General features: G+C 43.1%; 1 protein-coding gene across 6 annotated transcripts in view; it reads left to right on the top strand.

The window, feature by feature from the left end:
* LOC126416246 (receptor expression-enhancing protein 4) overlaps positions 1–27,096 on the top strand; it is a 281,870-nt gene that overhangs the window by 118,151 nt on the left and 136,623 nt on the right. The window contains exons 1-3 of one of the 6 annotated variants that reach the window (XM_050083867.1): positions 2,331–2,375; positions 7,155–7,250; positions 16,241–16,313. Coding sequence is in view for 5 of the 6 variants with exons in the window: in XM_050083864.1 (XP_049939821.1) it covers positions 7,024–7,250; positions 16,241–16,313 (300 nt within the window). In the remaining variant the exon portion in view is untranslated. Of the gene's footprint in view, positions 1–2,330; positions 2,376–6,434; positions 7,251–16,240; positions 16,314–27,096 lie in introns of those variants that run through there. The other 5 variants (XM_050083864.1, XM_050083865.1, XM_050083863.1 and 2 more) reach the window with 5 other exon arrangements.

Raw genomic sequence — 27,096 nt, 5'->3', positions numbered from 1 at the left:
CGAATATCTGTAGTGACGTTTACGTGATGAATAAGGTATGTTCACGCCGTAGTTGGTAACTAATTTACGTTTTTTTCACATAGTTCAATAATTGTCACTGTAATTGTCCAACTGTTGCAGTTACGAGTTCATAATCCTGATAAAGATAATAATGCAGCTAAATGATGTTCAGAGCATAGTTGAACTTGAATATATGTTACAGTTCACAATCCTGTGAAAAAAGCCTACAATTTTTACAAAAGTCTGTTATTCAACAACGTATTGCTGGAGATTATGGCGCTATTAGTGTTAGACGGCGTCGGCCGTCCGCTTCAATTTGACACCAACTACTTCCAGTCAGTTTACTCGTTGAAGAGAAGTTAATCCTTGAACTGTGCTCAGCTCGCCGCTGCTAGAAGGGGTGTCTGTATACCGTGACGATACGTGCCGTCTAATGCAAGCGCACATACGTGGTTACACACGATCTACGTTGAGACTAATGGGAAACCCTGAGCGAGAAAAGTGTAGGCACAGTACGATTCACTTTAAAGTGTACAAATATGACCTACACTGCTGAATTATACCGTGGCGCGGACGAGCGAATTAGAAATGTTACAGAATTTACAAATGACGCAACACGATAATTAAAATTTAGTTTATAATGTACATACAAATAAACACAAGAACGTTGATTTACTAAGAAAATGTGATTCACAAACGATGAAAATTTTTAAATTTATTCGTAGGTACAACTGTTTTCGTGTTTAAACGCAGAGGTGTTTCTATTGGATGCTAATTGAAAGTCACTGAACAATAAGTAGGGATCAAGAATTGCTGCAGTATGAATACCAGACACACTCATTGACTTGGTCGTGCTGAACGGAGGAGAAGTTAATACGAAAAAGCCTTGAAGACCAAGAAAAACGTTATCTCTCCATTGGAATGAAGTCTCAAGGAAGACCAAGAAACTGTTTACAGGTACAGTATTTCATTAAGAGCGGAACAAACTGGAGGTTCAGTGAAACATACAGCACTGTGAAATAAGTGTTAGTAGATTATGGCTGCTCTGTTTTGCCGAATGCATAAAGTTCAAGCGGAACGTGAGATACAAACCTAAAAATTGGATTTTGTACTATTACGCATTAGTGAAACACGAGCTTCGGAAGAACATACAGTACTGAAAATGTCGGTGGATTCCAAAATATTTGTGAAGTTGCGGAAAGTATGGAAGCCAACCCCTCCGATAGGTTAATCTAGTGGGATCTGCAAATTTCACGACGGCTCCCGTAATCATATGAGCATCAAAAATTCATTGCTATTTGTATGTAGAATACGATGTAATGTGCTGAAAGCAGCTGTCGGATCACTCTTAGCAAAACTTTCAGAATTATTGCGCCACACTGTTGAAATTAAAGGATTTGCGAGGTGAACCGAAATATTCATCTAGAGATTTTCTTAGGAAAGCAAACTTTTTGCGTCGTTGTTTGCTCGAATGAAAACTATATTTTGAGACTTCCTCGTGGCATTAAAACTTCATTCCTTCTTTACCCATATGTTTCGATGATATACCATGATCAGCGGGTTTCTTTCTATTGTACTGAAAAACACAACGGAGAGTGGAACGTGAGTACATCGTAGGTGTGCTCATCAATATTCACAACTCTTTCAGCAAAAACATATGCCTCGATAACTCAGTTTATTCACATGCCTTCTGCAAACAATGATTTTTTGAAAGTGTTGTTCTTAGTATGGAGCGAAAATTTAGGCCTAAAATGAAAGCTTTGGTGTCGGCGCTATTTTGACTATATTTTCAGTTCGTCTTACTCCTGTTACTTCTCCTGTTATCACTCCTATGCTGATATCGTTCGTGTAGTAGATCTATCCGAGTGCTTGCGAAGAAATGTGACTGAATGTTAGTTAAGAAATCATTTTACGAAGTGCATCACAATTAAATGCATTATTAAGGCATATGTTACATGAATATGAAAACAATACCCAGTTTTTGTCTATTCTCAGCCAGCTCCACGTATATTACAGCAAAAGAAAGAGACACCTAAGGCGTTAGGGTAACATTACCAAACATATGAGGTGGAGAGAGAGAAAATGTGATTTGCTCGTGATGGAATCTTAAAAATATATTGAGTGAACGGAAATATTTCGAAGCGGTATACTTGTAGCATGCGATGGATGCGATGTATCCAGGGAGGCAAGATTTCTGGAGAAGAAACACACACGGCGTGCTGTCATAACACCAGGCTGGCGACGGGTGCCAATAGCACGCGTTGCACTCGGGTGGTAGGGGAGATGGTGTATTTCTGCCGTTGGCAAGGCGTCCGCGGCCGCGCCCCTGTGGGATCAGTGCCGCCGCGAGCCGCGCTGCGATAGTGCCGTCCGCCGTGAGTGCCGCGCCTATTGTGCCTCGTATCGCGACTGCCGGCCAGCCTCCGCGTGCGTCCAGGGACCAGCAGCTGGCAGTGCCGCCGCCACGCACCGCGCCTCGCCTTTCAAAATAGCTGCGGGGGTCGCCCCCTGGGCACACGCACACAGCCTTCTGGCGCCGCAGACGCTGCCGGGATCCACTATCTGCCCGTGCTACCCTCCTCCCCCCTCCCCCTAACCGTCTCCCCCCATCTGACCCCGCCGTAAGCTTCTGCGAATCACATACGTGACATACTTTAAAGATTCCTGTCTGCGTTGCTTATCGTCGATATTTACCACGCAATGAACCCATTAACTTGTTATTTATAGTAGTCAACAGCTGGAATACAACTAGAGCTCTGCACACGCTAGTCCTATATCGTTTAAGTATTTCCATGTCTGCGTACCAACTGCAACCAACATCCACTTGAGCATGCCTTCTCTAGCCAAGCCTTGGTGCCCCTCTACAATTTTAACCCAACCCTTTCTCCCACGGTTAGCTCCATTCTGAAATTAACTACTTTCTTGTCCCATGATGTATCAAATCGCGTCTTTTACTCTGGTTGTGTCATAAATGTTTCTCCTTCACCGTTTGATGTAGTACCTCTTCATTGGTTATTCAACCTACTCATCCAATTTTCAGCATTTCATAAGCTTTCGTTATCCTCTTGTGTTTCCTGTTCATCGCTCACATTTTACTACCATGTAATGCTACACTCAAGACAAAAATTTCAGTATTTTAGTCTGTTAGACGTGTTTCCGCCTTACAGGAAAGCTTGTCTTGATAATGCCACTCTGCAAATTAGGAAGGTTTGCTGAAAAGTGATGCCTTCGAATTCATGTGAAAATTCTTAAATCGTTTTAAATAAAACGAACTTTATTAACATTCAACGACCTTATTGTTCATGTCTACACATTTATTTCTCAACATTCACCCTAGCGAACACTACATTTCTCCCATCGAGAGACCAGTTTGTTGATACCGTCACAGTAGTATGTTTGACTTGGTTGACGGAGGCCCATCACCTCTGCTTGCACCGCTTCATCATTATCGGTGTTCTTTAAGTTTTGAAAACAGATGAAAATCGGGTAGGGCCAAGTCGGGACTCTGTGAAGGATGATCGATGCCAGTGAATCCAAGGCATCGGATTGTTGTAGATGTCGCAGCGCTCGTATGTGGTCCGCCATTGTCAGGCTGAAGGAGAGGGTGCTCCGTGTGTGGGCGAGCTCGCGGAATTAGAAATTAGATTACAACACCCTGTTTTTCTCACAGTGACACACACCGCCATGTTACAATTCGGAACCCTCTAGGGGAGAGGACTGCAAATATGCATTCCTGATGAATAAAGGTGTAGAATGTTAATAATGCTTTATCTAAAAAGCTTTGAGTTTTCACAAAAAAATAGCAGGCATCACTTTTGATCACGCCAACCTTCCTAGTGCTGCCATCTACTTTCAGTATCTTATTTGATCATATAATTCCCTTAGTGTAGCGTTATTGTTAACCTAGCGAGGTGGCCCAGTAGTTAGCACACTGGACTCGCATTCAGGAGGTTGACTGTTCAAACCCGCGTCCGGCCGTCATGATTTAGGTTTTCCGTGATTTACTTAAATCGCTTCAGGCAAATGCCGGTATGGTTCTTTTGAAAATGGCCTTTCCTAATCCGATCGGACCGATGATCTCGCTCTTTGGTCCCCTCGCCCAAAATAAATAATAAATAAATAAATAAATAAATCAACCAACCAACCTTACTGTTAGACTACATACTATTACCCTTCAAGACTCCAACTGTTCCATTCAGTCGTACTTCCAAATTCTTTGCGGCCTGTGACAAAATTAAAATATTGTTGACAAACCTCAATTTTATTGCTTCTTCCTGAACTGTAATTGTCTTTGAAAATTTCCCTTTGGTTACTTCTAGCTGCTAGCTCAGTTCACAGATTAACAGGGATGAATGTCTACAAGCCTATCTCGCTCCCGTCTCAGCTTCACTTTCATCTCCTTACAGTTTCACACTGTAGTCTAGTTCCTGTAAAAAGAGTAGGTAACCTTCCACTCCCTGTATTTTATCGCTGTTACCTGCAAAATTTCAATGAGTGCATTACAGGCATCACTTCCACGAGGGTTGGAACTTTAATAATGGCAACTATTTACTTACAGTTCGTACAAAATAGATACCTGTTTCAAAGTTTTACTGACCTTCAAAGTAGTCACCAGCATTGTGTATAACCCGTTGCCAGCGATGTGGAAGTCGTAGGATACTCGTAGCAGTGCCAGTTGTGTTGACAGTTCGAGCGGCGCGGTATGTTGCCCGACGAATTTGTAGCAGTTCTGAATCGAATGCCGTGAAATGTTCCCCTCTGTTTAGAAATTTAGTTGGACTCACGAGGGATTAAATCAGGGGAGTGCAGTAGGTGGTATAGCACTTAGCAGCCCCATCAGTCAAATAAGTAACAGCTTGCACTGTATGTGCTTGAGCATTGTGCTGCAAAATGGTCAGGTCCTGCAGGGTCATCATTTCTGTCTCTAAGCTGGTCGTAGATTGTGTTCCACAAATGTTGTTTTTTGTCGCAGAGACACGCTAAAAGATCGTGACAGATGGTGATGGCTATGGCAGTTCTCATTGGGGTGACGTTATGTCGACTAACAACTGAGCACAGGAAGAACTGAGTTGTCTTAATCATCACAACTATTCAGTTGTCTAGGACCCACGTTACTGGGCGTCGCATTGCCAACAAGCCATTTACTTAATAATCTTGCAGTGAATAAGAGTTGGTTGCTTAAAATCTGTTAGCAAAGTTAGTTCATTGTTGGGTTTATGCTATTGTTCTCGGTGGAAATTGTAGTATCCGGCCATTAGTTCTGAGCTATTTTATGTCCGTAATGTTTCATGTGTCATCTATAGCCTATTGTATCTCTGTCACTGTAATAGAGGAAGTGTGGCTGAAAAGTATGTTGGTACGTGTCGCAGTAGGAAACCCCACCCAAGGCAAGGGAATATGTGTCACTGAGAAGAGTGCGTCCTTGCGAACCTGCCGCCTGTTAGTTGTTAGCTGCATGTGTGTTCCATCGAATCACTGCAAGTATTGCTTGGGCCTACAGATTCCGTTTGTAGGTTCATCTTCAGATTCTTGCTACATGTTGCTAAGAAGATATTCCGATTGCAAGTTCAATGCAATTGGCAACATCTTCACTTCGCAGGGCTAGTATAGTTCAGGAATTGAACTCTTGTCGTTTCACGGAATAAAGTATTGTACCGTCCCGGAACGAGGACAAAATTGTTGATTTGAAGCCTGCTGTTTAGGAGAGGCATCTAAACTGGAGTTTCTTTACTTGCGGAACACTACAGTTTGAAAATTGTGTCCTCGTTTTTGCTTTCACACTCGGCACAAATTTCTTTACGTTTGTAAAAATTGTAAATGTCATTTTATTAACTAAATGTATGAAAAAGGTGCTTTGTGGTAGAATTTTATTTCGCCGGTCTAGTTTCGGGTGTTGCCCGTCATTAGCGGTATCTGTATTACCCCGGACACACATCTCTTAAAACTCTTACAGTGTATATTGTAGTGATTTATGCACATGTGATTTTTCAATTCATTGCAATTTGACTTGCCTTTTATATTCATAAAACACAATATAGGCTATTTGTAAGTAAGTTGTAAGAGATGGGTGCCTTATGTAATACAGTTACCCCTAATGACGGTTAACACCCGAAACTAGTCCAGCGAAATAAAATACTACCACAAAGCAGCCTTTGTCGAACAATGAAGTAATAATGTGACAAACTTACAATTTCTACAAACTTCAGAGCACGAAACGAACAAGGAATTTGTGACAAGATTAGATAACGACCACTGGGCCATATTTTATGAGAGCGTGTAAACAGCCAAACTTTTTGTCCTTTCGTTATTATATTGTCTGCTAGATGATTCTCATGTCGTATGTAATTCTAAGAATTTTTTATGATAACCCCACTTGGTTTTACACTTAGTTTTCGACCGAGACTAGTTCAAATTTCTATCAGTTGACAAGAGATCTGACAGTTTGCGGGAGTGAAAGCTTCTGTCATGTTCATCGATCTAGGAAGCTTCCTAGGAAGATTTTGTCTGAAATTTCCATAACTGTCTTACTGATACAGTATCACATACTTTCTGAATGTATCACGATCCTTAAATCACTTAGTGCAATCTCGCGACGGTTCAAACTTGGAACAAAAGTTATGTGCTGAGGACTGAGCCAAATTAACCTCACATACTCTGCCCAATAACTGTCTGAGTTGTTGAAGACTTTCACACCTAACCTAATTACATTATCGTGGTGATTTAGGCTTGCAACGTTGTACAGAGCACTGATATTGTCACAACAGTGTAATTTTTAATCATTTGGTACGTGCAAGCGCATCTCCACCCTGCGAAATAAACACGAAACGGTTCGTGTTCGCCTTCTGTTAACATCCAACAACGTTCGTATGTTTATGGCTCTCTTGTCGTTTCACAACGTTATTCTAGAAAATTTTATTGTTTATAAGCACTACTCACATTTTATTGGCATCATCAACAAGTTTTTCCCCCTTGTTGAAAGTTCTGCGGAACATTCAAACGGTGAGGTAGTTTACCGGTTCAGTAATGATTAAGATGCAGCTGTGGCGACACACGTTTAAACCGGAAGTCCGTTTGCGGTGTCTGGCCGGCAGTCGGCTAACGGTGTACGCAGGCTTCCGTTCTAATAGTGCGCACCTATGTCGTGTGTGCTGCAGGAACAATGTCGCAGAAGGTGAAGGTAGACGTCCGCATCACTGTCTTCTACGCAGACGGCGTCACAATTTACGTTTACATCTAGACTCTGGAAAAATGTAGGTATATGCACATTTTTTCGGATGTCCTGATCCATATACACTGCAGAGCCAAAGAAACTGGTACACCTGCCTTATATCGTGTAGGACCCCCGATAGCACGCACCAGTGCCGCAACACGTTGTGGTATGGGCTCGACTAATGTCTGAAGTAGTGCTGGAGGGAATTGACACCATGAATCCTGCAGGTACGCCCATATATCCGTAAGAGTACGAGAGGATGGAAACATCTTCTGAACAGCACGTTGCAAGGCATCCCAAATATGCTCAATAATGTTTATGTCTGGGGATTTTGGTGACCAGCGGAAGTGTTTTAACTGAGAATAGTGTTTCTGGAGCCACTCTGTAGCAATTCTGGACGTGGGGCATGTCGCATGCTCCTGCTGGAATTGCCCAAGTCCGTTAGAATGTGCAATGGACAAGAATAGATGCAGGTAATCAGACAGGATGCTTACGTACGTGTCACCTATCAGAGTTATAACTTATCAGGTATTCCATATTACTCCAACTGCACACGCCCCACACCATTACAGAGCCTCCACCAGCTTGAACAGCTCCCATGCAGGGTCCATGGATTCATGAAGTTGTCTCCATACATGTACACGTCCATCCGCTCGATATAATTCGAAACGAGACTTGTCCGACCAGACAACATGTTTCCAGTCATCGACAGTCCAATGGCGATGTTGACGGGCCCAGCCGAGGCGTAAAGCTTTGTTTCGTGCAGTCATCAAGGGTACATGAGTGGGTCTTCGGCTCCGAAAGTCCGTATCGATGATGTTTCGTTGTATGGTTGGAACGCTGACACTTGTTGATGGCCAAGCGTTGCAATCTGCAGCAATTTGCTGAAGAGTTGCACTTCTGTAACGTTAAATGATCCTCTTGAGTTGTCGTTGGTTCCGCTCTTGGTGGTATTCACGGTATACTCGTGAAAAGGTCTACGGGAAAATCCCCACTTCATTGCTATCTCGGAGATGGTGTGTCCCATCGCTCGTGCGCCGACTGTTAACACCACGTTCAAACTCACTCATATATTGATAACCTGCCATTGTAGCAGCAGTAATCGATCTAACAACTGCGGCACACACTTATATAGGCTTTGCCGACCGCAGCGCCATGTTCTGCCTGTTCACATATCTCTGTATTTGAATACGCATGCCTGTAACAGTTTCTTCGGTGCTTCAGTGTATTTGGGGATGTAAATAGTGCAATTATATGTTTACAGATTAGTCATTGCAGTCTGACTTTTAATATAAGATGAATTGGTCTGAAACATTTCACGTCGTGCCTTTATATAACTAAGAGTATGTTTAAACCATTGTCATAGCACATGTCTTAAGAATTCTAAGATTTCTCATTTTAGTTCTGTTTTCTGTTTGATTCTCTTTGAACAGGCTTTTATTATTGTGGGCTCCAGAGTGGAGATTTAGTTTAGGCACCTGATCTGGCACTGAAACTGTACATTCAAGTGAACAGCAAATGGACTAATAGTGATATTTGGGAGACGAATGGTTGAAACAAACATTGAACTTGAGAAGTTACACTGAGGAAAAAATCATTGTTAGAACAGCAGTGGTGGTGGTTATTTGTTGTTCGAGACAGACCTGTTGCTAACTATCTGGAGAACTGATCGATTAACAGCGAGCTTGCACTTGTTCAGCCGAGTTGTTGTTTACATTTTCTGCACAATATTTCGACGTCCGGCCTAGTCGTCTCTTTCAGGTTCTGCGAGTATGTACTCTTTGCTTGTACTCCAGACAGACTGTAAACTGTTGTGCAGAAAATCTGAACAGCCCAGCTGAATATCCGGGAACCCACTATTAAATCGCCTCGAGAAAACCTGAGAGATGACAGCTGATGGATCATCTTGGCGGACAACGTGGTTATCACAGATACACTGCTGGGTGGAGGGAGGTCCCACCGTTTCGCCCTAGAGCTGTTTTGTCCAGGACATGAGCAGTGAAAAACCGAAAAATCGCATCTGACTGAAAATTAGTTTCTGGTCCATTTTTAAATTACTTTCAGTTGCATCTCAAAGGATGTCTCAAATGCTTGAAGTCAATTATTATGTATATTTGACACTTTAGTAGTCACTATAATGTCTTACTACCAATGCAAGGAAATACTGTTTATAATTTTTAAAACAGCAGTAGAAATTCGTGGTTTTAATTCTTTCGTGGTTCGAATCTGTGTGTTATCAGTGAGAAACTGATGCAAAATTGCTTCGGATGTGACCTGAATTGCTGCAGGCACAGCTTCGATGTGTCGTCCACATTCATCAACCAAGCGATACCATCGAGCTAACATTTCTTTGATCGCTGACTGATGTAAAATGTTAATTGCCGCATCCATAGACACACCTATGACATGTCCGAAGATGAGCGGCAATCTTGTGGACTTTTTCAGTAATTTCTTCGGTAGACGTACCTGCTGGTCGTAGTCAGCGAACCTCATGTGGGTGCCTAGCTATGTTGAAGTACGTGGAAACAAGAACTAAATGTTACCTGCGGCAAATTTCACAATAAACAGAATGAAGTATAGCTTTCATCTCGTCACACATTTTTCTATCTAAAAGCAAAATTTCAGTTCCAGCGAAAATCACGGAACCAGTCATCCAGGCGACTGCAATGTCTTTTCAGATGGCGCGACGTGTACATATTGTCAGCTTCGCAAGGTGATATGCAGCCACCTGTAGTAATATAAGAAGACACGGATTTGACAAATGACACCGTAAAGCAGCTTATATGTCTGACGAACACCACAAGTAAACAGTTATTACAGTTTTCTTGACGTTCCGGACATAAGTTACCAGGCCAGAAAAATCAAACAATGGAAAATCCGGGATGGAATGTAACAATATAATGAAATTGAAAGTTGTCACTCGCCACATAGCGGAGATGCTGAGTCACAGATAGGTACAACAAAGACTCGCACAATTAAAGCTTTCGGCCAGTAAGGCCTCCGTCAACGACACACACACACACACACACACACACACACACACACACACACACACACACAGGCGCACGCGCGCACAAACGCAACTCGCACACACGACTGCAGTCTCAGGCAACTGAAACAAGTTGTGCCTATCTGCCACTCAGCATCTCCGCTGTATGGTGATAGGCCAGAAAAAATTTTTAGTTTCAGAGGCTCTGAGCGATTTCACTTCTCTCTGATGGGGTGTTAATCGTCGAAGTTGGTAGCCTCGAAGATCTGATTATTTTTTGTCCCCACGTAACCTATTTTCGATGGGTCATTTTGCATCTAATAATTTTCTCTTGTACTGAAGAAATCCAGAAAACTAATTCGTGTACTGGTATTTAGAAACTGACAAAAAAAAATCAGAAGAAAACACAGTAACTCATTACCGAAAACGAGAAGTCTATACACTAGACATTGTGTGTGTGTGTGTGTGTGTGTGTGTGTGTGTGTGTGTGTGTGTGTGTGTTTTTTTTCTCGGAACCGTTTAAGGTATCGAAATTGTTTCCACCCACATGCATTGTGAGAAAGGCCTCACTGCACGTCGTCTCGTCAGTTTTGATAGCAATATACAGACCTGTTGACATTACTATACTTCCATTTGAAAGGCGAAGTTAAACTGCTAATATTGTAGTTCTAAAAGAGGGAAATTCAAGGGCGTTTCACTCTTCATTATCAGAGTTGTAGTTTCGGAGAATTAACATCATTTACAACGTAGGATTTATCTATTCCGAGCGTCAAATCTGCTACTGTCTTGTGCGGCAGTTACTGTTGTTATACGGAATTGTCACTTATGGCTGCTTGAGCACTCCATATTGACGCAGTCTATACTTATAAAAGCTGAACAGTGTAAAACATATCAATTGAAACTGATACTAATCACACTTCTCTCCGCGTGATTGGACTGGCACGCCAACTGTAAGGCAAAGAACATAGCATCCAAGGATCATTCCTTAATTAACTACGGTAACAATTCTGCCTTCATACCTTCCAGAGTCCTGGAGGAGGAGGAGGGGAAAGGGGAAAAGTCTGGATACAGTCTGTTGATATACTTCTGAACGTACAACTGGACTGTTCTCTTAGTGTTCCTTCTGCACTCTCCGTTAAGAAATAACATATCTAGGTTTTCCTAATTTGTAAAATACACGTGGACGACACATTCAGAATGAAACCCACATTACCTCTGTGCTCCTTTTATGCCGGTATCACAATTGTGCAATGCTTTTTACTTCATAACCGACATGACATATAGCAGTTCCTTACTGGGGTAAGAAACTACGAACTTCCGTGTAAACAGCAGTCGGTTTCATGTTCAAAACAGTTAAATCCTAAGTTCTAGATATAGTAATTATTCGGAAAGTATGATAGGTATTTAAAAAACACTGAGTCACAGGCCTATAAACAAAAATTTCTACCTTTATTTCAAAACTGCTACGCAGCACTATTGAGGAACTTGTTTCTCTGCGACACAAGGCGGTGATTGGCTCTTGTAAAAATACTGGGACTGCGTTGTGGTCTATTTCCGAACTGGTTCCTTGACATCGTCGTCAGCGATGAATCGTGTGCCTCTCAAAACCCTCTTTAGTTCACCAGAAATGGGGAGATCGCAGGGAGACGGGGTGACTGGACATCCCATTCGAATGTTAGCAAGAGCTCCTTAAGTGTTCGTGCTGTTAGGGTGAGCTGCCGCGGTGCAAGAAGTCGACAGAAAGGGTCCCTTTTGATCAAAAAATAAAGTGAGCAATAACTTGTTCCGCACTTGTGTGGACGGCTTTAGATTTCTCGTGTGGCGGCGACCCTGCATGCTTACACTGGAGACCTTGTCGTTTTGCCGCGGATTCGAAGTGATAACACAATGTCTCGTCTCCAGCAGCCACTCGGGACAGGAACTCATACCCCCACCCCATCCGTGGCCCAGCGCTTTATATGTTAAACATCGAATAGTATTCGACACGCCTTCGCTATTGGCTGAAGCCAGTGAGGCACCCATTAGGCAACACATTTTGCGAAATTTCAGTCTGTCCTTAATGATGATGTGAACACTTCCGGTGCTGAGTCCAGCCTCTGTGACAGTGGATGCTACCGTTACTCACGAGTCTTGAATAATGAGAGCGTCCACCTGCTGGTCAATGGCATCGGTAATATGGTATGTTGTTCCCGTCCGTGCATCATTGGCTAACATCCTTTCCTGAGCGCTCGTGCCACGACTTGGCTGTTGCAACGCTATATAGTGCTCGGAGTACAATTGTGCCTTTCCTCGGTGTTTCCGTTTCCCAAATTCTTCCGCTGTCAGGAAAAGCAATATTCCCATTCGTTCTTCTATTGAATTATCCATTTCATTGTTTTCAGCACGACTGACAAGGACATAACTGGAAATCGGAGTTTTTCAACATTTAGTATGTGTGATACATGAAGTTCAGAACTGAAATATCAATCCCGAAAGCAGATCGATGCAGCTCTCGAGAAAATAGAGTTTAAAATCTTTAGATGCCCTATAGCACTGTCTATTTAACGACAGGGAGCGTGGCTCTGCGGTAAAGTGCTTGCCCGTCTTACGGGCAGTCTGGGTTAAACTCCCCACCTTGACAAATTTTTAAATAAAGGTGCAAGTTCTACGAGAATTTTCGTGAAGGTTAAAATACTTAATGATGAAAAATTTGTTTTTTTTTTTAATTTCAATGATCTTTATTAGCAATTGTTGTAAAAAAACTGATACCAGTAATTAAGAATCTATGTTTGAAATGAAAATTGAATTTTTGTGTGAGAGATGTAATTAGAAAAAGTGCATTTTTCATAGATGTTACAATTAGATATGTGCTAATAAGCATATATTTAATGGATTTTATGGTTAAGTGACGCAGGTATTCGAACTGAGCAATAGACGATGAAAAAAAGAGCGAAACGAGACTCGAACCAGAGATCGTCCATTACAAGTCTAGAGTGCTACCGATTTTTTCCGTCTTTACACGCTTTACGCTTCACGTAAATGCACATGCAACATGCCCCTCTGTTTAAAATTTGCGTTGGCCAGGAATTGAACGCTGACCACTCACATGTTAGACAAATTCTCTACCACAGAGCAACAGTGCCAGTCGAAAAATCGATCTAGTTTAGACTACTTAAGAGCTCGGAAAACTTCAAATCCATTCTCTCGAGAATTATGGAGGGTTGCATCGAGCCGCTTTGAGAGACTGATACTTCAGTTCTAAACTTCACGTAACATAAACATAAAAAATTGCAAAAATCTTGTTGCCTTGTGGTCTCCTTGTGAATGCTCTGTCGTTACGTGGGTGTTCGCGCGCGTGTTCCTCTGTTTGGAACCTCAGCGCTTTTACGGGGGCTGCGCCAATGACATGACGATCCTGTCAGCGGTTTCTACTTTACAGCCCCCGGCTCCATTCTTTTTGAATGGACCTTATATTAATCGGATTTTGAAGAATGAAACTTCGTTAAATTACTCTTCCAGAACTACGACGCTTCTTGCAGAAATTACTGTAGTACTATTTGAAAATGTTGATACAGATGTGTGTCTAATGTAGCTATGAAAAGTAACTATACGTCAATTAGTGAGGACTTTCTCACGATTCATCTGCGTTAGAACAGAATTACGATTACTTAAATGATTCCAGCAATATTTAACATGAACAGCTTAGCTGAATCGCCCTATACACAGAATGAATCACTTAAAACTTGCACCGCAAATATTGCGAAAATGGAAACTATTGGTTTGCGGTTTTCATAGGGGCTCGTGTTGTTAATCAATAGAAGGTAATACTTAAAAAGTGTATTTTTTGTGCAAACATACCATTTTTAAATAGAAAATGCCTTTGACATCAACGAACCAAAAGTAGGGTAAATTAAAATGGCAGTGGTATTTGTTGCAGAATTCTAGTTAGTCTTTTAATTGATATCGTGTTGTTCTTTAGAGTATGCTACCATAGGGATTAAACAAGTGTTAGTGTGGAACTTCTCAAAATACAAGTGCATACACAAGTTATGCGGATTCTAACCAGTAACGAGACAACTGACCATCACAGCTTGTAGTCAAAATGACCACCGGCAGCGGCAATACACGCTTCCAGTCTTGTATGGAACAATTGCTGCAAGCGTGCTAGCATTCCAGTGGAGATGTCCGAGCAGTTTGCAATAATATGTTGTTCTATATCAGGTGTAGTTGGTAAGTCCTTGTAGACAGCGTCTTTCAGCTTCCCATAAAGAAAAAAAGTCTACAAGTTTTAAATCCGGGGGACGGGCTGACAAAGGGACAGGCCCTCTGCAGCCAATCCAATGATTTGGGAACAACTCCTGTAGAAATGCTGTAGTACTTCATGCCGGATAGCCATAATGTTGGTGCCACAGATTCCTCCTAGTCTGCAGAAGAACGGCTTCTAGCATCCGCGGAAGATGGTCTGTTAGGAGGCTACAATTATGCACGTGCAGTATTCCGTCTATGAAACATAACCCTATGAGCTGATGGTTCACTATCCCACAGCACACCTTTACACTCCATGGACGCCGACGTTCCACCTGAAGCCAACGGGGATTGTCAACTGACCAATAGTGCTTGTTTCGGCGGTTTATCTAGCCTTGATTGGTAAACGTGGCTTCATCATTGAGCAAGATAAAAGGTATCTCTGTAGTATCCTATTTTAATGTGCATAACCGTTTCCATGCTGTTACTGATGCAGAGAGATGCGATGGGGATGGAGCCGATGTCGATGGAGAATACGTAGGACACTTGTCTGACCCGCGTGACTTCCTCGTCCAATTGCGCGGGAGCTAACGTGCGGATAAACTAACAGCAGCAAGAATATTAAAGTCTGCTTCTTTCGTCATCACTTGCTTCCTTCTGTTACGTTATCTGGGTGTTAGACTACCACTTTCTCGTAACTGGCTGAAGGGAATAAATAATTGCCGGGATTGCTGACGTCTATTGGGATGTCTTCCCGCGTACGCCGTACAAGAACAAACTGCATTCTTCCTACTTCTCCTTACACCCAGAGAATGTCGGCTTTTTCTGCATTGGTAAATGATATCGTCTTCTCACGACCTACTGCTTGGGCTGTCACACACTGACTAGAAAGTCACAGTGTACTGGAAATGTCGTGTGGCTCGGGCCCTCTCGTTGGGTAGACCTGTCGCCTGGTGCAAGCCTTTTGAGTTAACGCCACTTCGGCGACTGAGGTGTCGATGGGAATGAGATGGTGGTGGTGGTGGTGGTGGTGGTGGTGGTGGTGGAGACATGAGCGGAGAAATTCTCCGACCCAGCTGGGAATTGAACTTGGGCCCCTTGGCATGAAACTCCGTCGCTCTGACCACTGAGCTATCGGGGCGGACACAGTGCACTGAAGGAACACAAAAACACCCTGTAAGCAAACATATCACTATCGCACCTAATAATTACGCATATTGAATGGCAGAAGCGAGTGTTGTTGGTATGGAAACTTTTCAAAATAAGCTATCTCGCAAACGACTCGAACTAGAATCCCGCAACAAGCACCACTGGATTCTAATTTACACTACTTTTAATTTGTTAGTGTCAATAGGCATTGTTCCATTTGAAAAGGTTTGTGTTTGCATAGAAAATACACTTTCTAAATATTATTACTCTCTGTTTACTAGCTAACAGTACTAGCCTCTGACTATCAAGTCATTCTGTGGAAAATGCACTTCAATAGCACTTTCCATTTCCGCAATACTTGCGGTGCAAGTTTTAGGCGATTCACCCTGTATAGAAAATTACTGAGCCGTCCTCTTTATAACTGTGCTACTACTACTACTACTACTACACTATTGCATGTGAGTACGATCTTGCAAAATCTCTGGTGCCTAGTTGCTGAGGTGTTAAGGGTAGTGAGCAGTGTTGCACGTGAGCTGAGCCGAGCTGTGCAGTCGCTGATTGGCAGCCGCCCCTCCCTGGCAGGGGTCCAGCCGCCTCCAGGTCCAGCGCCGGCCAGCGCTCTCCAGTCTGCACTTGTCTGACATGCGGCTCCTTTATTCTGTCCTCAGACTCGTCTTCGGAACGCTGTACCCGGCCTATGCATCCTACAAAGCCGTCCGCACCAAGAACGTCAGGGAATATGTGAGTATACCCTTTACTTCATTACTAGCTTTGACAGAGTTAGCAGGTCTACGCTGTTTACTGGGTCGCATTAATATCGTCACAGCAATCGTACCCTGCATGCATTACCTATTGCAACAAACGACCGTATTTCTGTATTGGACAATTCGAGAACGGAGAATTTCTCGATTCCAAAGTGTTCTGTTTTCGCGAGAACCGACGTAGAGTACTCGAATACCACATCGGAGTACAAGACCTCCCGTTTTACATTGCTGATCGCCTCCAGTCGACAGCACTCGACTCCAGAACGAGTTGTTGGTTCTCGTGAAAGTACTGTGTTCTCGGATGCATATTTCTGTGTTTATTGCTCGAAGATATACACCAACCAGCCACTTTTTGTATTTCTTTATGCCAAGACGCGTTTCGGGCTTCCACCAATCCTCAGTCGGCGTAGCATATTTATAACTTCAACACAATCCTTCTGGCGACCTAACTCTTGCAGCTGCTGCTGCAAGACAAAGATACACACCAAATGAAAACGGGTGAAAGCTCGATACTCGTCTTCGCATAAATAAAGCTGTACACAAGTGGCCTGTTCCGGTGTTTCTTAGAGTAATTCAGTCCACTGCCATAGAGCTAAACCGCCATTAACATAGTTACATCAAAGTTTTTGTTTCCAGCTGCCTGTTATACGGCAGTTCTGAGCGCACACTTATAAATCATAAGTTGCATTGGTCGCGCATTTAAAGAAAATTTTGGATCATGCATTAACATAGAATTTCACTGAAAATTTTCATCAATTTTCAAGAATTGTTGTAAAACGACAAGGGTATAAAATATTTTAGAAAAATGTTGTGTAATTTTTAATTTAGCCTCTGATCAACAAGGAAAAAATATTTATTTTCCTTAAAAATAAAAGTCTCACAAAATGGACAAAGGCATGCTAGATACCGAAAACTGATGGCTGCGTGGCTGAAGTGTACAGCGGCCCTATCAGTTAGGCTGAAGATCTAGGTTCTCCGATACGTTTCATTCATTTTGATTCTCGAGAACAGATATCTGGACTATGAGGTCGTAGTTTCTCGAGGTGGCTATCTTGAGTAAATGCTTCACGGACCTCTTGCCGCGCTAGGTTTGTCAGTCTCGAGCTCCGACGTTATCGTCAGGAGATTAGATTTCAGTAGGTCGTTAGGTACTTTAGTTGGCTAATTTATTTCATGGAGCCGTCACGAAGTCACGGAACTTCCATGTGCTACCGGCGATTATGCCGATGTCTTTGACAGAAGAACTCTGGTAGTGATGCCGATCTCGTTAGATGGTGGAAGACTCAATTGATTTGTCTATTGTCTTTCAGCATCGAATGCGCGGACTTTGTGACGTCTCCACAACATTAATCGACCAACAAAAATACCCAATGGCCTACTGAAATCTTACCTCCTGAGATGACGAGGGCGTAAGTCGTCGAAAGCTCGAGACTGACAATCTTGACGCAGCAAGAACTCCATGGAGCAATTATTCAAGACTTATAGATTCTCTGAAGTTTCCAATTCTGCTCATTACTGAAGTAGGGGGGTTTGCTCGTTAAGACGGTCAACAGTTTCCTCATCTAAACCAGCATAGCACTCACCCTGTTTTAGCATTAGCTGCAAGAAGTTTAGCAGCAACAGAAGAATTAGACGCTTGTTTACGGAGGACTAATCTATTGCAAACAGCAAAATTCGACAGAAGGGGCGGTAGCGGAAACTGCTGTGGCTCGAGGCGGCAGCCAGGCGCGTGGCGCTGGCGCGTGGCTAGTGTTTTAAATAGCACCTGTCCGTCGCGCAGGAGCTTCTCTCAGACGATGGCCTGCGGATAATAGTTATCTGCGTCACAGTGATTCTGGAAGGAGGATTTCCTTGCCTGAATACCAAATAGATCTTCTAATTTATCTGTATATCGATTTTCTTTTGTTAGAAGTTTAGATGATTTTTAACGTTAGCTGAAGACCATCTATAAAATGTTGCAACTCTCAAATTGTTAAGCTGTGGAGTTCATAACTGAATCTTAGAATCTCGTCCCAAGCATGACGTGATTTATATCGATCACTGTCAGTGTTTCGTACTCTCGATCGTACAGTTATAGTAATCATTGTATATTCACGTTTTAGTCGTGTGTTAGTTTATGCTGATCAACGACACGTATTTTTCTCTGCTAATACTTTACTTTCATTCTAACATCTTTGCTTCGAAGTGTTAGCAGTTTCCGGCTGAATGACAGGAAAACCAACTAATACTACGACCAGCCTAACTGCCACTCCACTACAGCGGAGTGTGCGCTGATATGAAACTTCCTGGCAGATTAAAACTGTGCGCCGGACCGAGATTCCGCTGCAGAGTGAAAATCTCATGCTGGAAACATCCCCCAGGCTGTGGCTAAGCCATGTCTCCGCAATATCCTTTCTTTCAGCAGTGCTAGTTCTGCAAGTTTCGCAGGAGAGCTTCTGTAAAGTTTGAAAGGTAGGAGACGAGGTACTGGCAGAAGTATAGCTGCGAGGACGGGGCGTGAGTCGTGCTTGGGTAGCTCAGTCGGTAGAGCACTTGCCCGCGACAGGCAAAGGTCCCGAGTTCGAGTCTCGGTCCAGCACACAGTTTTAATCTGCCAGGAAGTTTCATACTCCACGCTCCTTTCCGCTTGGGAATGCACGTTATGGAAAATATATTGGTATTGCTAGGGTTAAGCGAAATCCAGGCATTTATCCGCTAATTGACGTCGATGGGACCGCTATCCAATCGTTCTCCCCTTCCAGCGCATGGCAGCGTCGTAATGTCGTACGTGATGGGAAACTTTGTTGATTAAGTTTTCGCATATCTTACGGTGTTTACTGCAGAAGATTCGTACCGGTGTTCGTCCTTTTCATGGTTACACGAACGCTGTAACGAGCATTGCAGGGATATGTGAATCACTCAGTAGAGACAATGACGCCATACCTGAGGAACGCCGATTCCACGTAGGTTATGTGAAAGGATTTGTTCACCTCATAGTATCAGTTCACCGCAGATTACTATAACAACGAAGCTACTCAAACTATTAGAACAAAATGGTATAGATCTAGGGACACGCGCGTAACTACAGGCATATACCGCTGGCTTTTAACACTTGTTTATGCTCTCGGATTATCACATCTCTGGGGATCGCAAATGGCGTGGGTAGAAGGTGGTTTAAGTAGAAATGCGAGCAGCACTTGTGTATCAGAAAGCGCGCTGGCTCCTTTGACTTCTGGGGTGTACGTTAATGTTCCGAACTGTTGCTTGGTGAAAAACTCTAAGCTCACGGGCCAGCAGGCCAGATGTGCGACTAGGTCGAAGATAACTACATATGTCCTAAAAAGACACAGATATGATAGTAGCCACGGATACAAAGACCTGGCAAATACCAGACTGAGATACTAGGTATAATTCTCAGGAAATTTAATTCATCCACGAATAAGTTAATTTCCCGGTGGCCCGTTCGTAAGAGTTGCCCTTCGGTCTGAGAACTTCACGTGCATAATTAATAGAAGAGGCAGAAAAAGTCGAAAGGAAAAGCTGCGCAGGAGTGCCATAAGATACTCAGAGCTTCAGGGTAGACGTTAAATGAGAGGGTTTGTACTAAACAGAATCATTTAATATAAAAGTTACGAAAGCGCACGTTCCAAGAAGCGTCAAGCAAAATATCACACTCGTCCAAGCATATCTCACGAACTTAGTAAGATTGTAAAACGGAAAAATTCAAGCTCATACGGAAATGTATCGATAATCTTCCTTCGCGTGTAGTATTTTCGAGTGGAACAGAAACGCCAGGAAGTGATGGTGGTTAACTCTGTATTTCATGCTCCACACCTTAAGGTGTGTTGAGCTGTTAAACTGTATATGTAAGAAATGTGAATATCCATTTCTCTTCTTCAGTCACGGCTATTGCCCCTCTCTGCCGCCTCTATTGCGACGTGTGTTCAGCTCCATATTCCCAAGTGCTTCTTGTTAATTCTATTCTTTTCGTAACCTTTATTAACTTTAGCAAATTATTGGTTCTATACTGCTGGAAAAGATATGATACCCTCAGGGATTGTGTACAGTGGCACCAGGGTATTATATATGCGTACAGAGGGTTTGTAGTGTTATTGATTTGTCACTGTATTATTTTGACTCTACAGGCTGTAACTGTGCCGAGTTTAGAGAACATTGTTTGCAACATTCATTTTAGGCCACAACCATGCCGCACCGACGAGTACGTGCTCCTATTGAACAGCTTCAGCCATTTGAACGGGGTCGTTTTGTGAAACTCCGGGAAGCTGAGTGGACCTAATGATGGAATGCTGCGCATGTCGGCCACCGTGTATCGGTGCTGCGTCGCTGCTTTGGGCAGTGGTATTGGAACATATTCGCAATTGTGGACCAGCTTCTGGACGTCCGCGTAGTACAGACGTACGTCGAGATGGACGTGTTATGCGAGCAGCGGTAGTCGACCGATCATAATACGGGTACTGAATCCGGGCACAAGTTGCACCTGCTGTGTCAGGCACTGTTGAGAACGGTCTGCTTGCAGCACGATTAAGATCACTACTGCCGCTGGCCAGGCTACCGCTGACACCATACCCCCACCAAGTATAGCTCGCAACAGACTTTTAAGGACTTCGATATAAAGAGTTTGGTGTACTGTTTGTCCTAGAGAAACATACTGATGCTGAACTAACCCTTTATTATCAGAGTGTGCGATCGATATTTCTTCATGCTCGAAGGTTGTCGTTTGATTTATTTCGAGACCGATGATTCAGGACAGAAATGTGGAATCACATCTGGCTCTTATCTAGTAGTTCAGCAGAAATTCTTCGTCTTTCCTGTTTTTGTTTGTCTGTTAGTGTGTGTGGGACGAGTTCATTATATTTCCGTTTCCCTAAATCTTTGTGTAAAATCTTAAGCTTATTCAAGTTAACCGTTTCAGATCCGATACGCACAATTGTGTGGGTGCGGTTTATTTGCGTTGCAGCATATTATTCCGCTATGCAGTTGAGCCCCACGTCACACGAGTGTGCACCCGAATCTGCCGCCTCTATTGGAGGACAGTTTTCGGCTCCATGGCTAGCAGCAAACGGAGTGTAAAGTCAGTTTGCAACAAGAGAACCAGAGTTAGCTATGAAGCTTAATTTCCAGTATACTAAGGTACTGCTTACAGTCCTGCATAACTTTGTCATTATTTTAATTATTTGGAATTAATCGTAGCAATACCAACGCATTTTCACTAGCGTTTACTAACAACGGATGGAGGGGCAGGGCTCTCTTTGATATTAAAAATAAAATAAAAAAGTAACTTATTCTAGAATACAGTATTTTCAATGGTGGACATAAAGTAAACGCCACCCCCCCCCCTCCCACTCCCCGTTAATATTACTAGGGTTAATAACGGAAACCGTTTGCAGGCCTGAAGCCGCTGTTTGGCAATTATTTTAGCTTTTAAATTCAATTTCACTGATGTTACCATAACCTTCCTTCCAGAAAAACCCAGTTATGTCGCATGTCGCTCTGATTCCTGATTTTTATTGAAATTGATGTTAGTTTTATGGCAGAATATAACAGAATTCTAATGGTGTAGCGGGATTAGTGGTTGTAGTGTGTTTTATTACTGGAACAATTTTTGTGGACATATTGCTGGGTGTGCGATACTTGTCACATATATCTGTCCACACCGCTCTCTGCCGTCTGGTTAACAATTTTTTGTTGACGGACTCACATAGTCCTGTCTGTGTTCTTCTCTACTGTGGCTGTCGCTATGTCATCACCTCTTCCAAACCTTTCCCATTATTCTGGTTCGTGATAATATTAAATATAGAAGGCAGTCATATACACACTAAAACAGAAACCCACAAGTATATTATTGTAAATAAAAATTATGCCGCGATCCACAGATTTTTGTTTTTTATAAATGTCAGTGATCCATTCTTGGGTAGCGTCGATATAAGTAGGAATCATGGGATCTAGCGTAGCGCCATGCATGTTAATGATAGACATACAATTGGGTAGATATTTTCCACGCGTTAGCGTGTGTACCAACTGTTATGACTGTTTTCCAAATTTTCCCACAAGGTTTTACATCTATTGCTTCTAGAATCCGGCTGTTGAGAAGTGACTTGTTACATTCTCGAATTTCCGTCTCTGTAATGGGTTCCTTTTTCGTCCCCAAGCGACTTACGGCTTTTAAAGAAAACCATTACCGCACATTTGCTTTGCTATTTAGATGTTTGACTTACATCTGGATTATTTCGAGCTGAGAGCTCATTTTCAGAGGAGGCGCTGAATTTGTTGTGTGGAGCGAATATACGAGGGGCGTTCAGTAAGTAATGCTACACTTTTTTCTTGAAAGCAGGTTGATTTTATTCAGGATTCCAATAGACCATATTATTGCCTACTCTTTTGGCCACAAAACGCTGTTTTTAACATAATCTCTGTTCTCTGCGACGGCCTTACTCCACCTTACCGGGAGGGCCTGTGTACCTGCAAGATACCACTCTACTGGTCGGCGTCGGAGCCAACGTCTTAATGAATCAGTAACCTCGTCATCCACGTATTGCTTCCCGCGGAGTGCATTCTTCATTGGACCAAACAGATGGCAGTCGGAAGGAGCGAGATCCCGGGCTGTAGGGTGAATGAAGAACAACAGTCCAGTGTAGTTCTTTGAGCTTCTCTCGAATGCGCAGGCTTCTGTGAGGCCTTGCGTTTGCATTTTTGTGGCGACGAACACGGTGCAGTTTTTTCTTCAGTTTCGCAGCTGTGTGCGGCCTGCTGGCACGCGGGAGAACGGACGGGTTTGCGCGGCCTTGTTGCGAAGACGACACGCCTCGCCCAGCGACTCACCGCGCTTTTGTTCACTGTCAGGTCTCCGTAGGCATTCTGCAAGCGCATATGAATATCTGCGATGCTTTGGTTTTCCGCCAAAAGAAACTCAATGACAGCTCTCCGGCTGGAATGCTCCTCTGTTATAGACGGTATTTTGAAGGCTACGTATAGCGCTGCCACCAATCGGAATTTGATAAAACTATAGGCGCTGAAGCGGGAATAATCCACGATGTGCCACAACAGTCAGCATTTTTCAACATAAATTGGCCAAAAAAAGTGTTGCACTACTTATTGTACGCCCCCTCGTGTTAGTTGCTTGTGATGACCATTTTGTGCAGCAAGTATATAAAAAATAATTTATAAAGGGGACGCCTTTGCGTACCGCGACATTGTTTAATTTCACAGGAGCGTTTTGAATCTGTAAGGAGGACGTCTTCGTCTGATAATATATTTGCATGCTGTGTTTCCTGTCACGCGATCGCAGGTTTAAAGACGCTTTGCCACTTCGCTTACGAAAACTCAAATATCCCGTTTTCTTGGTTACCCGACGTGCGCTGTGTTTACTATGTGGCGTGAACAATTAGTTCAGATGGACAACATTTCAATTATGACGATTTTGCTGGAAGAACACTGCATGTGTTTTGGAAAGATAAATAAGGTTGAAAACGGCATTTTGAGCTTCTTAATGCTCTTATATTCGTTCTTCTTGTCATGGTTTTTGCTTTTCAACATTTTGTGACTGGGGAAACTGTCGACCTGGTGTGAAAGTTGACATCGCGCTGCACTCGGCAGCACTACATAGCCCGGTGAGTGGTTGGGTGGGCGCGGGCGGCGACCGCTTGCTGCTTCTGGCCAGTCCACGTCCCCAACTCCACGGTAGTTTATAACATTTTTGTGCTGAAAGCTATTTCCTCGTCATGAAATCCTTTAAGCGTCGATTATTAAAGGAAGAGAGGACTGATGATCTAGCTGTTGAGACCCTTGTAATCCCCTGAGTCAAGCAAGAGTAATGGGCTTTAGTCGATTTTAACCAGGTGATTGTGATGGTATTAGATTAGAAAATGAGATACTAAAAGCAGTTGATTTTTGCTACTTGGGTAGCAAAATAACTGACGATGGCTGATGTAGAGAGAATATAAAGCGAAGACTGGCAATAGCAAGAACCGCATTTCTGAAAAATTGGAATTTGCTAACATTGAATATAAATTTAAGTCTTAGGAAGTCTTTTTTTTGAAAGCTTTTGTATGGCATGTAGCCTAGTACTGAAGTGAAACGTGGACGATAAGGAACTCAAGACAGTAGGAGAATAGATTTTGAAATGCGGTGCTATAGAAGAATGCAGACGGTTAGACGGATAACTGATGACGAGGTACTGAGTCGAATTGCAGGAAAAAGAAATGTGTGGCAAAACATGTCTAAAAAGGTGGTATAGAGCGTGAGGCATCAAGGAACAGTAAATTTCGTTATGGACGGAAGTGTGGAGGGGGTAAAAATTGTAGAGAGAGAGAGAGAGAGAGAGAGAGAGAGAGAGAGAGAGAGAGACCAAAACTCGAATACACTAAACGGGTTCAAATGAACATTGGCTGCAGTCGTTATGCAGGGATGAAGAGGCTTGCAGAAAATAGACCAGCGCGGAGAGGTGCATCAAACTAGGCTTTGGAATGACGACGACGACAATCAAGAACTACAGACAAACTAGGAACTAGGTGAAATTGAAATTGCAGTCGGCGATTTCTTATAGTTTTTAGTTATCATCATCTCGGTGCAACTTTCATGGAGCACGCACATGCACGCACGCGGTCCTTCCTTCGCGAATGCCCATCCTACTCGGAGAGGATGGCGGTTTAGACTCCCGTCCAGCCATCAGATATAGTTCTTTTGTTAAATTTCGTCATTTATAACAATACTTTTTAACTATATATTGAAAATCACGGAAGTAATTCAGCCGCAGGATTCCTCCTGGTGGCCTGATTCCACCTACAATAAAATCACGTATTTCTAGGCTCGTATCCTATAAAACTATTTAGAGAAAAGGACTCTTTCTTACTGATACCAATGTTGCACTTCTGGCAATCTGGAGCCTACACTGGTCGCGGAGCATAAAACACTTCGCGGGTGGTTTACGCGACTGAGCGAGGTGGCGCAATGCTAAGACACTAAACTCGCATTCTGAAGGATAGCGGTTTAGACCCCCGTCCAGCCATCAGATTTAGATTTTTTGTGAAATTTCCTTAAATTGCGTCAGAAGAATGACGGGATATGGTTTCTTTCAAAAGGACACGCCCGAGCCCCGAATCCTTTTCCTATTCCAAGATTATGCATGTATCGCTGATGACCACATCATCGATGCGACGTTAAACCCCAAATGTCGTTGCTTTTCGATATAAACGAGACTACTACATGTTAGAATAATAGTTTAGTCAATCCCTAACCACAACCAAGGCGGACACTTGTAATGTGCAGATTGTTAAACACACATTCACTACGGTTATGCAGTCAACTTGAAGTGTAGCATTTAAAATAAAGGTCTCGTGTACTGCGAATTCGTGCATTTGCCTGGAACTAGGGCGATGGCAAAGAGGAAGCGCCTCTTTGGGCTCTTGTAACCACCCTCATTGCCCCCAAGGCCACGTCTTGTCGCGACTTGCAACCGTCGCCATCGGGAGAGCGCTCATCTCAACTCGAGACACGGCTTATTCACTGCCTTTAAATTTAACGGAGAAAGTTGTTCACACGACAATACGCCGCAACGATTACAGGGACAGCACCTATTAAAACGCCTCCGAAAAGATTCAGATATCGTCATACCAAAGAAATACGTCGCTATAGTGCTGATGAACAGAATTTTATTTAATCGTGTCAGAAACACACACTCTAGCTTACAAGTTACACAAAATGTTCCAAAACATGGCACTATAAGCATTACAATTAAATGCGGCGTGACCAGTATGCAGCAACTTCGCATGCTTCCTTGGTGGCATCGATGACATCCTGTGACGTGCATGACGTTGGGCATAGACTGCAGACAAGATGATGCCTCGTTGTCTGTTGTTCACCACATTCACATGCTGTGGAATCGCATGCAAATCCCCACTTTTTCAAGTTGGTCTTCGTTCTTCCAACTCCAGAACGCAGGCTGTTCAGGGTCTTCCATATTGACCGACTTTCTTCGTGACCTGATGGCAGGCTTTCGGTCGGGATCATCCACCATGCAAGGTGGCTGGATCTGGAACGTCATGAGTTGACTCTGAAGTTCAAAGGTGGTTCAGTGAGGCTTTCAGTTGAATGGAGAAAGCTTTTCCTTGACTTGAGCCTTGGTACTGCTGGCTGATACCCGTGTATTGCGTGGGTCTTCAGATTCAATCAATGCCTTAGACTTTTTCAGTCTGGATGCACATTCACGACGGATGTCTGGAGGTGGGATGAACGGGATGAGAGCAGCTCTTGGATTTCCTCTCTTAATATTCTGCAGCAAACGTAAGGAGACTGCCTTACCTCGTCAGCCATACGATTGATAGTTTTTAAAATATTATCCCGACAGAGGGTAAAAGAATTAAGCTGAGACCACTGTAAAGCAAACGATGTCTCGTCAGAAATTCACTGTGCTGTATATGATGGTCATATACTTAAACATCTGTAAACCCGAGTGAACTGAGGGCTTCTACAATGCCGAAGTTCGATCATAACTGACATGACTGGTACACGTTGTAGACGGATGGTTCCAAAATGTGTGTCTTTGAGCGAGCCTCATTTTTTGACGATGGAACAGGAGCGTGGACAATCTTTCCTGTTGCCTACTGAAGCGTCGATGTTAACTGCGTAGTAGCACGCCATTTATGAAGCTATCCTTACATACTCGACTTAAAAGTAAAGGTCCTAGTATTGACTGACTTGATGAATGTCGTACATTCTCTTTGAGGGTAGCTGAAGACGAAACTTTAATCCTTTGGCACACGATA

This window comes from Schistocerca serialis, chromosome 8 (assembly GCF_023864345.2).
Source record: "Schistocerca serialis cubense isolate TAMUIC-IGC-003099 chromosome 8, iqSchSeri2.2, whole genome shotgun sequence".
NCBI classification, from domain to species: Eukaryota; Metazoa; Arthropoda; class Insecta; order Orthoptera; family Acrididae; genus Schistocerca; species Schistocerca serialis.
This window is presented reverse-complemented; position numbering and strand designations above follow the sequence as displayed.